This window comes from Zootoca vivipara, chromosome 4, assembly GCF_965207765.1.
Source record: "Zootoca vivipara chromosome 4, rZooViv2.hap1.1, whole genome shotgun sequence".
In the NCBI taxonomy this organism is placed as follows: domain Eukaryota; kingdom Metazoa; phylum Chordata; class Lepidosauria; order Squamata; family Lacertidae; genus Zootoca; species Zootoca vivipara.
The window spans coordinates 11,559,868-11,574,631 of NC_142587.1; the positions used below are offsets into that span (position 1 = coordinate 11,559,868).

General features: G+C 38.2%; 1 protein-coding gene across 30 annotated transcripts in view; it reads right to left on the reverse strand.

Annotated features, from left to right (window-relative positions):
• The window catches only part of MYCBP2 (MYC binding protein 2), a 130,829-nt gene that overhangs the window by 97,522 nt on the left and 18,543 nt on the right, over positions 1 to 14,764 (reverse strand). For all 30 annotated transcript variants that reach the window (XM_060273333.2, XM_060273339.2, XM_060273338.2 and 27 more), the window contains exons 5-15: positions 13,152 to 13,348; positions 11,206 to 11,448; positions 10,650 to 10,721; positions 9,154 to 9,250; positions 7,210 to 7,283; positions 5,032 to 5,170; positions 4,482 to 4,558; positions 3,685 to 3,889; positions 2,522 to 2,686; positions 1,922 to 2,080; positions 46 to 250 (exon numbers count right to left, since the gene is read on the reverse strand). In XM_060273333.2, the coding sequence (XP_060129316.2) occupies positions 46 to 250; positions 1,922 to 2,080; positions 2,522 to 2,686; positions 3,685 to 3,889; positions 4,482 to 4,558; positions 5,032 to 5,170; positions 7,210 to 7,283; positions 9,154 to 9,250; positions 10,650 to 10,721; positions 11,206 to 11,448; positions 13,152 to 13,348 (1,633 nt within the window). The remainder of the gene's footprint in view (positions 1 to 45; positions 251 to 1,921; positions 2,081 to 2,521; positions 2,687 to 3,684; positions 3,890 to 4,481; positions 4,559 to 5,031; positions 5,171 to 7,209; positions 7,284 to 9,153; positions 9,251 to 10,649; positions 10,722 to 11,205; positions 11,449 to 13,151; positions 13,349 to 14,764) is intronic.

Here is a 14,764-nt window from a genome sequence, read left to right on the forward strand (position 1 = left end):
ATAAATAAAGTATTGTTCAGCTACATATTTGGCATTTTTACTTACCCTCCGGGAACCCTGTCAGGACGTCCACTGCTAACGCAACTTGCTCCATAGCCTGTGCAATCCCCACAAACGGTGCACACCATACATTGTTCCAGCTTCCATTTATGCATGCCTGGTGGGCACATCATGGATTTCTCATCTTTTTCATCTAGCTCTTCTTCTAAATCTTCATCCATTGCTGTTGCCATGTTCTCCACTCCAAAACCTGAGAGAAAACAACCATTAACAGATCTGACAAGTCAGCACAGCAGTACAGAATCACACTGTAAAACTATGTTTGGAGAGCAGTAATTTTAGGTTGGTCTACGATGTCCAGCTAAAGCTGTAGTTAATGTAACACACTCTAAATTGTGTTGCGTTTGAAAAGTGATAAAAAATGTCAACTAGCGCAAAGATATGCAGCCAAATTGTTGACCAAGGCTAGGTATAGAGAGCAAGCTATCTGAAATACCATATTCCCTCATATGAACAAGTCCAGTTTCTGAGATCTTCAGGGGAGGGCCTTATTTCAATTCCACCACCCTCACAGGCACACTTGGTATGGGTGCGGGACAGGGCCTTCTCAGTGGCTGCTCCCAGACTCCTTCCCTAGAGAAGTTAGACTGGCTCCCTCCTTGCTGTCCTTCTGCCAGCAGGTTAAGATCTTCTTGTTCCAATGGGATTTGCTTTTAATGAAAGGGCTGGTGCCAAACTGTTTGCATTCTAATTATATAGTTTTAATTTTATAAATGTTTAAGTGTTTTTAATGATTGGTTTTTTGCCCCCTATATTTTTTAGCCTTTCCTATTTTATCTGTAAGACACATTGAATCCCTGTCAGGGGGAAAGGTGGCGTATAAATAAATAAATATAAGAATAAGAATAAAGTTAAAGACTTACCTAATGTACAACTATGACACAAAAAACTCAGCCATTCTAAAGCAACTATGTACTCTGGTTTGAGATGGCTGGGAAAGAGCCATGGCAAAACTTGGGCACCAGAACGCCTCTTTCCCTTCCTAATCTTGGTGCATTAGAGGAGAGGAGTGAGATTTTGGTTTCAGCTCCGAGTAACCTGCAATTCTCCATTAAATACACACTTTGGGAGCTATGGTTTATTCTAACACTATCCAACACACCGAACCATGCTTTTATCCTGCTTTGTTCAGCAAACCAGAGTTAGAACAAGTTTGGGTTCATAAAGTTCATACATAATGGAAATATGATTTCGTCAAAACTGAGAACACAAGCTTTTATTCCCCAATCCCATACATGGAGGAAAGGGGAGAGAGTGTGTACAACTCATTGCAGATAACTCCATACAATCTAAACCTAGGTTCAGATGAAGGGTGGGAAACCTCAGACTCAGGGACCAAATGTGGCTTTACAAACCTCTGTATCCAGCCTTTGGGATTGTCAACTGTCCCTATTCCCTCTCATTGGGCCACATCCCAAATTAGCTTTGCCCTCTTTGCCTAGCTAGAATGTGTATTTGAACTGTGGTAAGACCTCTTGTTTGGCTGACAGGAAAATAAAGGTACTAGGGGGTGGCATGGAAGCTGACACAAATGTGTAAAGTTTGGGCTCTTAAGGACTGTTACAGATGCCATCTTTACATTTTGCATACTATTGTACCGAAGCTGCTCAGATTAAGGAGCATAAATAATGGCAATGATATTATATGCAGGACAGTTATTGCATCTACTACAGGCAAGATGGAAAGAAAGCTGCTGATTCATACAAAACACGAATAGCCTGAATTTTTATAAATACAAGGAAGCATGCAGTATTGAAGAGAAATAGTATAGCAATAATATAGCAAGTATCAAAAAGTGAGATGGTGATAGAGAAAAATCGTTCTGACAATGAAGCACCACAAGACAGAAAATAATACTGACTTTTTCCTCCCTGATTCATGGAGCCAGTGTCTCTTCCACATTGTCCTTTGTTATTCACTCCAAATGTCCAGACCTCTCCATTCTTCATCAGCACACAAGTATGAGCTTTGCCCATGGCTACCTGAGTTGCAAAGTGGCCTTTCAAATCTGTTACTAAACCTGAAAGATAAACATACATCTGAGTAGCAAATATTCCCTTGCTGTGAAATATATCTGCACTGTAACTCAGATGTAGAAGGACAAGAAGCTATTAAAACCAAAAGCAACAGCCAGGTAATATACCCTGATTAGGCCCAATCAAGATGTCAAAGTTGGGATACATTAGCTAGTTCTAATAGGCTATTTTCTTACCTATAGCTTTTGGATTCCCACCCCCCAACAATGGACCAACCCCTACTAAAAATGTCTGTTTCTACCAAGGAGGAATAACAGCTCAACAGCACAAATGCTTGCACATCAATGAAAAGAAAACTAATTTCACACAGCATCACAACAGAACCCCTCTGCAAGCTATTTCAATTAGACAGTTACATGTATAGTATAAACTATTTCTCTTTATCAAGTCAATTGTTCTTTAAAACATCTACAATATCAACTTACTTGTGCCATCAGAGTAAATTGCATCCTTTCCAAACATGTATAGTTCTCCATCTTTTGAAATAACCGAACTACTCCCATTATTGCATGCAGTATATACCACAACTTTTCCTTCCATTTTGATGATCTTTTTGGGCTTATACGGTTTAGACTGCCGCCTACTTTTGGCTTAAAAAGAGGGGAAAGTGTTACATTAGAAAATCTAAGTTTTAATATGAAGCTAAGGAAAAAATGTGTTTGTTTAAACGGTAATGTGATTGAAAATCTAGGCTATTTATACATACAAAAAAAGGAAGATAGTGGATATCCATTATACTTCCACCATTTGTATTTCTGCATATTCAAAGTCAAAATTGAAATAATTAGTACTGTCATCATGAGACTATGAAGAGCTCTATGCTTTCTTCCTCCTCCCATTTTCAGAGAGGCATGCAAAGCAGTACACATATATGAGGATTCAAATCAACAGCATATAAACGGCTAAGGTTTTGTTTTGAAAACTTCCAGGCACAAAGCAAACAATGTTATCACTGTGACCTATTAACTGCAAATCCTGTTCAAAATGTCCCAAAGCAAACATATCAAAGCAAGTCCACCCCATACACACAAACAGCATAAAACTGTACACACAACGCTGTGTTTTTAACACTATTGTAGAATACATACATAATGTCCAGCAAGGGGGAGATAAAAAGTTAGTCATACCAAGAGTAGACACACTAAAATCAAGTAACTAAATGGGTCTACTCTGAGTATGACTTTTGTCCTTTGTTCCAAAGACTAGGATGTGCAAGGTTAAGGTAAGACTTGAAGATAATTTTTAAAATGTTGCTTCCAAGTTGTATAATAAGAATCAGGGATGAAAATATATTATGCTGTTTTCTGTAGAGAGCAGCACTGCTCACACAAAATGATGATCACACCACTAGATGTGTCTTTTACTTGAGCTTCTTGCAATATCATTCAGAAAAAGACATTTCTACCTGATTTTTCTTTATTCACAGGAGGAACACTTCTTTTGAGAGCACAAATTGTGATATCACCCAGGTGAAAAAGGACTATGAATCCTAACACATAGAACCAGAAATTAAGAAAGCACTCATTCAAACTTTGGAGCATCTCTCTAATGGTTGTTAATGCAAGCATCACAAACGCCCCAAACCTACTTGATTCTCCATCTTCCCCTTTACTTGCCGAGCCTGTGAAAAATATGCTTCCGTCCTCCGCAACAAGTAAAGCATGTGAGCCATCATGCCCAACTGAGAACTGAACAATCTTTGGAGATTTGGTGATCGGCAGCTCAACCCACTTCCCTGCTGAAGGACCACCTTGTTTTATTCCAAGGCTCTGGTATTTGCCAGTATAATAAATCTGAAGGGGAGGTGAGACACTAACATTAGTTCAATTATAACATTCAATCAATGTAAAAAAAGAAAGAAAAACGGTTTGACAAATTTCTAAATAGGTATGTTAATTTTACTCAAAGCCAGTTTGCAATGAATGAAGTTTTACTTACAAAACTATGAAAAATATTACCTCATCAGGTTGCTCTTTTCTTTAAGTATACAGAGGAACTTTCACAAAGGAAAGCAATTCAGAAAAGAATGAATCACAATCCACACAATGTCATGTAACTTTTTTCTCTTTTAGAAAATGCAGCTGGGCAGGCCACATTCTGAAGTGGAAGTCCCACATGGGGTGTATGTGGGTGTTATCTAACTTCTCATCTGGTACTTTTCCCTGCTAAAAAATACCCCTTCTCCTTTTGCTAGTTTTCCTCTGCAGACTAAAGCCTGAATGTCTGGATTCAGAAAAGAAAACGCTGAAGAAAAGCTACTTACAATTCATTGAGAATCACATAAAGTTTGGCCCACATATAACATTGTGCCCAGCTCCCAAACAGCACTAATGCAAGCCAAGGGGACATTATACAGTTGGGTGCACACAAAAGTGTTTCCAATACCTTTCCACTAGCCGTTTTCATTAGTGCAAATTCTCTTCCTGCACCTAAAACAGCTGACTCTTCATCAAACCCTGTACCTACAAACACAAAGCTGCCATTAGCTATCAATGCTTTTCAAACATAGGTTTTTTTCAGTGTCAAATTCAAACATTCCATGGGCTCAAATTTTGAGCAACTGGCATCCATTCAAATGTTCAAGTACAAACATCTTACACAAAATATTGTGTCATTTCAAACACAACTGCTGGGCAAGAAATATTGAAGCACACTCTATAAGACTACGGTTATCAACAAATATACCTGGAATCGCCAGAATATTACATTGGAGAATAAAAATAATTGGTTATTTTTTTAAAAAAAAATCCTGACAAATAATTGAGAACTGTGGAAACAATGGTACCACATAGGGTAAATGATTTGTGAACCTAAATAAGTGCATCAGCTTTAAAGTATGTTTCCCTTTTGGGTGCTTCTTCATATTGAATCAAACTATCATGCTCTCTGCAATTTATTAAACATGGAAGAGGAAAATAGAAAAATGATTCCTTACTGATAATGTGCATGTCTTTCTCCAGATCAAATAATGAGATACCACATGCGTGTAAGCATTTTCGTGCAAGTTTAAGCTGCAGTTCTTGTTGTAGCACCGGCTCAGTACTTGTTGCAAATATTCGAACTACAAAACCATCCTGCAACAAATAACAATACAATATTCAACAATTTGAAATAATTATTGCCACGGGATAGAGCAATCATGTGCTTTGTGAATTGCATTGTGAATCTTTAGCAACTCCTTCATTAAATAAGATATATGCAGGGTCAGATGCTGATTAATATGAATAATGATGCAAACACCACAATCAAAATAACACACATTAGTCCATAACTTAAAGCTTTTTCATATTTGCACATTCCTATCTCCTAACTGCCAATGTAATGTTTAATTCGCAAAAGATATAAGCAAAGCTCATTAAACCATATGAATATCTGCACATCAATTTTATATGCAGAGAATATTGTCATACATTTGGTTATTAAAAAAGAAGCAACTGAAAGGTGCTGAAAATAAACAACCAGGTTTAAGTTCCTACAGTCTGAAAATATATGAAGTTCCATTTTAAATGACAAAATACGTCCAGTCCTTTGAGTATCAAGTTACATTTTGGCATCTAGGTGCTCAGGAAATTAGCAAGAACTGGGAGTTTTCTGCAGCATTTCCCAAGAGTTTAACATGTTAGCTTATTTGTTAGTAAAATGAGGAATCCCACTTTTACTTGATAGCTTGCATTTCTAACACTTGCCCTTATCTGAATCCTGCAGAAAGCACAGACAATCTGCTAATGTGACAGATGTGCTGAAATGCTATCAAAAGTATTAGGGTGTTTTACATGCTTTTCACCTACCTTCCCAGGCAAACCTCCTCCCTGCAAACAAGTGAATTGGTGTTAAGGGTATGAAACAAAATATTGGACTTCTTTTGCCATTTGCCTCTTAGAGGCAAAACAAACCTTCTTTAAAGGAAAACTATAAAAGATGCCAGAAATCCATGTTTAGGTCTCCCCTGACCTCTTTTTCTTTTCCTAAAAGCAGCTAGGATAGGTGGATTTGGATTGTGCTATGGCATAAGAGAGAGGAGTTCAAACATTTCACCTTGAAAGTCATTCCCATGAAGGTGTCACTAGCTGCAGAAGGGAAGGCATACAGGTAAATTTGAACCTGTATATTTTACCCTCACAGAGGTAATAGCAGCTCTCATGCAGAGGAAAAGGATTCCACTCCTCACCCCACATCATCCCCAGCTCTTTGAGAAGTGTAGACAAACCAAGGAAGGCTGTTTTCAGAACAGCCAAATATAAGTTTGATTTAAAATGAAATGAAGTTTATACTTTTAATACCAAACTGATTCAAGGCTCTCTATCAAAGACACTGAGGTAAAGATTTTTTTCTAACTTAAAGTATTAAAAATCTGACTTTAAGGTGTTTATTAAAGTATTTAAAAGGACATAATTAATACTAATATTTCCTTGAATATTTGAAAGGGCAAATATTTTTTAAATGAAATAAAAAGCAGAGAGCCATTGAGAATGATTAAGGCATTTATGAACCTAACATTGAAATGGCTTATTTTCCATAACAGTTAAGTCAAAATAACCCAAACTAGTGTATTTGTTAGAAAATACAGGCCTTCCAATTTTATGCAAGCCGCTGCACCACTCATTTTATAACACTTGCTCTTGCAGCAAAATGTAATTAGCAGATGAAAATCAGAATGTGATCAGAAGCATGATGTGGGTGGGAGAGCTAAACTATAACACCAGATGCTCAACATGGATACATGTGCCAGCGGGCAAATATTTGGCATGGAAGAATCCTTAAGGCAGATGTGCAAGAAGATAAAGAATGGCTAAGTGATAACAACAAGCAGCACCATACAAACTCAAAATAGTCAGGAGTAATCTCCAATTAAGACAAATAAATACAAGACAGACAACATAAAATTTGGAAGCTCCTGAAATATGCATTTAATTCATTTAAGAAGTCTAGGGGATAGGCATTCTTCCCATGCATTTCTGTTTTAAATATGACAAGAGTATTGTGATGCACATTTTAATGGCATTAAACATGCTAAGAATGTGCAATAACTGCAGAGTTGAAATAATTTAGATTATTCAGTAACTCATGACAAAACGTCCTTGAAAACAAATATCAGAGGAAGTATCGTACTTACGTCTCTAGAAGCTGCTATCTGATTAATATATTCTCCATCAGTGAAAAGTATGTTTTGCCCTTCAGCCTGGCAATCTGTATAGAACACACCATTATGCAATATCAAGTCACATTAAATACTTTACCCTCCAAATTTCCATAAATGATTCATTAGCATAAATTAACTCTACACAGACAGAAAATACATCCAAAGTAGCCTAGTTCCCATAATTGCAGCAAACACAATGTAACATCTTAAGTATTTTATTGATGTATGGAGAAGTTGCCGAAGCTTCGATATATTTTCGCACATAAATAGAATCCAGATCAATAAGCTATTCTTTTATTGCATGCTCAGATGATAAACACCACAATTACAAAAAAAGAAACAAAAATGAAACACCTACTGATCAATGAAGCAGAGTGTACATATTCAGTGACAATTATGTGCTAGTTAAAACTGACACTAACTATTGATAAATTAACATATTGGTAATTTAGATTCAGAACTGTATAGTTTAATAGCTCTAGGGGAAAAGTGTTTTATTTATGAGTCCACATACAGTGGGCTCTTGGCACAACCATCCACTGAGGGGTTAATATTCGGAGTAAGTTCGGGAGCTGCTGAGGAGCAGTCTAGGCACACTTCCTTGCATCAGCAGCACAGACTGTCAGGCTGCCTTCATGGCCCCAAGGAACTACTAAGCTTCCAAACTTTGGTGCAGTAATGCCACTGGAGTGCTTCCTACTACCTGCCGCCCGCAGTGGAGCCTGCTACGCTAAGAGGCATGCCATGGGCAAGCTCTCTGAAAGCTCAGTCCTTAGTAAGAACGGCTCTCTGCAAATGGCTACAGCACAACGCCATGCTCATCGGTGGAACTGGGTTTTTTAAAAAAGCACACAGCAGAACAATATTCAGCGCTGTGCCTTGCAGAGTCAATACATGCCAAAGCTACTGAACTTTGTGGATCCAAGATGGGACAAAGTAGCTCTGATCTTCCAGAGCCCTGAAAAGCAGCACTGGCATAACACACAGACATCACAGACCTCATTCTGTCATGTAAAAGCCGCTGCTCACTGTCAGCTGCTTGCTGCGTTTCTAGGTGTTGGTGTTCTCTCACAAGTTGACTGCAGAGCTTTCAGCAGCTTTGACAGCAGACTATGGTCTGTAGCGGCAGATGTGCTATTCCATGAACACTTACACTTTGAGGGAAAGTTTTGGAAAACGATCGTTTGTAGAAAGTTGATACATTGGTTTTGAGAGTTCTTTTTCTTCTTCCAGCAGAATGTTTTATGAAACAATATACCCCTGTGATGCGTAAATGCTATTGTCCATTTAAAAGGCTCTAATTTGCCATGTTGATTCAGTCATGAATCAGGAGGCAGACTCTGGTTTGGTCATTTCTTTCGAAGTTTTAAATTTTTATTTTTAAAAATTGTACACTCTTTACATCAGAGAATTTTACAACCAAAATAAACCATAATACAAACAAGAACATGACTTTGCTTTTCATTCATGTTAATCTCCTTCTTTAAACTCCTTGTTCTTAACCTCTTAAATCACATATATATCTTTAACAATTTTCCAAATGTTGCCCTATACCTCCCCTCCCCCTGTTCCCATTACTTCCCTTCACCCATGTGCGATCTTCTCAACCTAATATTGTTTCTCGTTGTGTTAACAAAAGTTTGTATTTGTTGTTCCATATATGTCATGATATCGTCTTGTATCCTTGTGCATTTTACCTATTGCATATTGAATTTAAGCTCCATTCTAATAGTATCATGATCATTAATGTATTAAATCCTTTTTCCAGTATGTGAAATTTAAATCATAAGCAATAAGTTTATCAGTATTTTCAGTAAAACGGAACACTATAAAACAAAAATTAAGCAAAACAAGGTCATGCACAATGTAATATTATAAGCCATATTATAATTTAAGAGCCAATCTGCATTTCCGTACCTGGCAAAGTTACTGTACCATCTTGTTCCAAAGATTCGGGATTGATTCTTATGGCTGTCATGCTATGATTGTTCACATCTCTATATAACAAGTAACCCTGCAAAGACAATGAATAACTGACCAATAAAGTTCCAGAATTGTGTTCGCAGTAACATAAATAAATGCCATTTCATCTTTTCCTGCTTTACCTGTTTTGAAATTGACTTATCATTTTATAGAGGGATGTATGCATACTCATTCATGAGTATATACCACCTTTAACAGATTGCTTTGCAGTTAGTTTGAAGTTTAAATAGGCAATCTCAAATAAGCACAATGCATCATAGGACTCACATGGTGCTTGCCAACACTCCGTATTGACAAGATGATGTCATTATATTTGCAGTTCAGTGCGATACGAAGCAATATGAAGGCAAACAGAACATTTCTATTTATACATCTATCTGGCTTACAATGTCTTATTCCCAAGAGTATTCACAAGAAACGTTTGAAGGAAAATATGCTCAGTGGTCCTTCATATTGCCATAGAAACCTAATCCGTCCCCCAAAAGATACAGAAAAACAACCAGCAGTTATAAGTATTATGAATTAAGGACTTGGCTTATAGATCTCATCTTCCACTGTTCCCCATGATCAAGCAACAGTTCAGCAAGATACAATATAGAGCAGGCATCCCCAAACTTCAGCCCTCCAGATGTTTTGGACTACAATTCCCATCTTCACTGACCACTGGTCCTGTAAGCTAGGGATCATGGGAGTTGTAGGCCAAAACATCTGGAGGGCCGCAGTTTGGGGGTGCCTGATATAGAGCATACAGATAAATGGACAAGAGAATGGAGGTTTTAGTCAAGATATTTGTAACTGGGGAGGGGTGCGAAGTTCAAGATTGCTTCCTGTAACAATTGCAGGATTTTAGACATCTAGTGACTAATGTACTTTTCCCTACTTTTCCTACTTCTTCCTTATGTTTGCTATGGCATAGTGAAAATATGTATAGCATATTTTCACTATGCCATAGCAAACATTAGGAAGAAGTAGGAAAAGTACATTTTGCCACCCAGATCAATTTAAGTAAGTTTTGCCAAGTCATGTGCTTAGATACCTTTTATGGCCATTTTAAAAGTGAATTATCAAATAGCCTCTGACCCACCTCGAGTCTTATACAATATTTTGCGGTGAGTATAAAAAACTGAATATATCCCTATTTTACATTAGCCACCATGTATATTTTAAAGTTTAACTTTACATTTTAGAATTATAAGCTCAAATGATATTACTTTCTTTCCATTTACACCAATGGATTTATAATGAATTATACAGTGGTTGGTCCAATTTAGCCTACATTATAGCTCATTCGATTTAATATTAATTTCTTGTATTTAATAATAAAAATAAAAATAATTTATTATTTATACCCCACCCGTCTGGCTGGGTTTCCCCAGCCACTCTCGGCGGCATCCAGCAGAAAAATAAATTTGATTTCAAATTCCGCCTACCTGAGCATAACCCAACCAAGACTTCTTCTCTCTTCTATTTTTGATGCGAGATGTAGAGTTGTATATATGACCCTGCAATTTAATACAATTGTTGAAGTGGCCATTTATAAAGTAGTCGTACAAAAAAAGCAACATTTTAAAAACGAGTTGGTAAATTGTGGACAATTCTTTGTCCAATGCACCTTCATGTTCAATACATCTGGGCTCCTTTGGAGGAAGGGCAAGATATAAATTTAATGAAATACAGTGGTACCTCGACATCCAAATGCCTCAACTTCCGAAGGTTTCGACTTACGAAGTCGGCAAACCCGGAAGTATTTTCGCCCCGCGCGCAGAAGCGGCACGTGTGGCACGTGCGGTCTGCACATGCGCAAAGCACAAACTCGCACTTCGCGCATGCACAAAATGGACGCTTCGACATCCGAAGGTTTAGACTTACAAAGAGTGCCGCAGAACGGATCGCCTTCGTAAGTCAAGGTACCACTGTAAATAGAAATGAGTTTACTCATTTAAAAACAGAATAATGAAAACTGTTCAAGCTCAAAATGTAAATTACCCTGACTGTCCCACTGTAGCCAGAGCCGATTTTGTACAGTCCATCTTTGCATAATAAATACAAAAAGTAACCATCACTCTGAAGGAGACACTGGTCATCTTCATCTACAGAGATTTCCTTTAAAGACCACTTGTGCATCAGGGCAGCTTTCTTAATCCCATTGCTAAACCAATCTTGGATTTGTATTTTGCCCACCAAAACAGCTTGTACACTCCTCTGGAGGGAATTCAATATAGTTGGCACCTAAATGAAGGGGAAAGATAACCACTGTCACTTACTAGAAAACTTTAAATCACCAATCCTGAAAATGGAAAAGAACAACATAGTGCAGTTACCTGAAAATTAATACTAAATTATATAGACTCAGTGATAGTACAATCAATACCTAACCTACCTTATGGGAAAGGATTTTTTGCCTAGCATCAGGGAAAGTTTTTCCAAGTGACAACTTGAGTTAGTCGGTAGCATGTATTGCAAATGACTACTTATTTTTCTGCTATAAGCAGTTGTCTTTCATGAGAATGAACATTGGCTTGGATCCAAAGGCGTCTTGTGTGAGCCAAAGGGCACTTCCGCTTACAGAAGGCGGTCTCACTGAATTCTTCCAATTTCCCTAACTTGCTGCAGTCCCCCATACCGCTTCTATATTGCCCCTCAGTGGCTCGTGTGGGAAGGATTCAAGGGGTTGGAGTGAAGCCCGGAAACCCCCACTGAATGAGCAGACACTGTTCACTCTTCTCTGGATCTAACCCATAAGACACATAGACATTATTCCTCCCTTTCACCAAGTTATTTACATTCAAATCTTCAATGTGTTTCACTTGAAAGTTCCACAGAGTTTGAGGGTACAGTAATTTCATTCTTGTTAATTATGCTTAGGGTTGCCTAGCTGGGAAATAGAGGTACCTGTACTGTATTTATCTTATGGTGCCCTTTAGTAGTTGTATATTTTAGCTATGTTACTTTATTTCAATCTTTGTCAACTGCCTTTAGAACATTCTGCAACATGGAAGGCAGGAAAAACTGTCTATGATAAAGAAACAAAAATGCAAGTTCTCAGAAAGCTTTACAATCTGAAAGCTTCAAAGACCAGCTCCAGATTTTATAAGCAGAGGTGAGAAAGAGATGCACATGTAAATGGCACTCCTGCTTTTTCTGATAACTAAATAAGGAATACGTAATGGGAGACAGGCAGAAGCTTCAGGTGGGTCACAGCTTGAACCTCCCGCTTATGTAATTTCTCCTGTGGCTGTAACAAGAAAAGGGTAAAAGCAAAAGCACAGAAACATCTACTAGTGAGCATTTCTCATTGTGCCTAAGGTTGCTCTGAGAATCTCAAGAATGTGGGTTTCCAGAAAACAAAAGCCTGAAATGGTGAAGTCAAACAAGGAAGCAAACACTTAGAAGCCCATATTTACCACCACTGGGATCCAAAGGGATGCTCAGTCACAGGTGTTTTATTTTTTCCCTTTGAGTGGAAGACCTACCATTCCACAAGCCACTTTTCAAACCTTCCTCTGTTTCAAAAGAGGTTTGCTTTCCAAAAACAGAAGTACAAAGCTCCTTTGGACAAATGGAACTTAATTGTGTTTTTCTTTGGATCCAGTGCAATGCATTTCAACTCAAGACTTCTATTACAATTCCTCAAGGATAGGTTTCAGGTATTTCATTCCAAACACATTTTGGAATAACATGACAAATACTTGTCAAACATATGGCATGCGCTGCATCCATGAAAAGGGCAAGCAAGCTCTATTAGGCCAATTGCAGTGAACTCCAAAATACTACCACCTGTGGTCGATTGTCTCAAAATATTTCTAACGCAATCCTTGGCACTCAAGTTGCCCATCTCTGATTTGGGAAACATCAAGCAATTTCTTGGGATCAGAGAGAGATACAGATGCATGCAGTCAGCCAACATAATAATTCAAATTTTGATAAAAGACCTGGATAGTTTGACAAGCGTGGCTCCCATTGTTGGTAAGGATAGCGGAGATTGCCTGGAGCGTTCGTCCCGTTTCTCCCCATGCAGCTACAAGACTGAAGAGGCAAGCGCATGAAAGTGCTGTCAAAGACTGACCAGTACTGTCATTCATTCCAGTACTCCGAACAGTGATTTCTAGAAGAAGCTGGAACAGAGACTCTAGAGATAGAACAAAGGGTTATTTACACAAAAGCAGAGTCATCGCAAACGAGAACTAATACTGATTTAAGAAGTACTGTTATGATCAACTGCCATTAGTAAGCCATGCTCTTGTGAACTCCGTTTAGTATTGTATGATGCTATTTTGCTCCCAATCAAGTCTTAAAGACTCTGCACCGACTGTTCACTACAGGGCCCAATTCAATGTATTAGCAATCATTTATAAAGCCTGGGGACCAAACATCTGCTGGAACACCTCCCCCACTGCAACTCAATTCTTAAGAGCAACGGGGGGGGGGTACATGGTCCCCATTAGGATTCAGAAGGAAGAGACATGTAAAAGGGCCGACTCTGTTTTCTGGGGTCCTGAATCTGGAATCATCTTCCCTTAGAGGTACACCTGTCAGCCTCATCGTTATCCTTCAGGTGTCAGTTCAAGATATTTATATCTTCCCATACTTTTGTATATAATAAATTCTTATTATTATTATTTATTTGTACCCCGCCCATCCAGCTGGGTTTCCCCAGGCACTCAGGGCGGCTTCCAACAAAGATTAAAATACATTAAAATGTCACACATTAAAAACTTCCCTAAACATACTTTTGTAGTATTACCATGGGATGTTTAATCCTCAGCAACAATATTTGAATCAGTGTTTTAACAAGTTATTAATATTTCTTTTTAGTAATGTGCTTTTACTGTTTGTGTTATGAATTTTGTACATTTGTTGCACATCAACCTAAGTTCCTTCGGGGGAAGGGTGATTTATAAATACAGTTAATAAAATAGACAAGTAAATAAATAAGTAGCAATTAATGCATTGCAAGATAGGAGCTTTATTGGAAAAGTGAAATAGCAACAATGCTGATGATTTGCCCTGGATCCTTAAAAAAATTAACACTGTTCATTGAAATTATTTTTAAATAAATTATTTTTAAATAAATTGGAATCCATGCAGCATCAGAAAGAACTCAAATCCTCAACTGTTCAACCCAAAATCTGGGGAATACTCAATTGTTAAAGAATATGCAAGACACAAAATACTGTGTTCAATGTCAGTGACATACATCTATCTGACAAGAGGATTTCTGCCTTCCAGCCAGAACTACCCAGTTCACAGCAGAGTGCTTGAAAATAGTCATCCAATCACTCAAAACATGTTGCCTTGCTACTTTGGCTGTGGAGAATGAAACTTGTAATACAGTAATATCTCTGCAAACGTCCGCCTTGTCTAGCGTCCATGCCGGCGAACGTCCGCAGCAAACCTGGAAGTACCAGAATGGGTTACTTCCAGGTTTGCCGATCATGCATGCGCAGAAGCGCTAAATCACGCTTCGCACATGCACAGAAGCGCAAACCGCTCCGCAGACGTGGCACTTTGCCCTGCATCCTTTTCGGCTAGCGGTCGGGGCTCC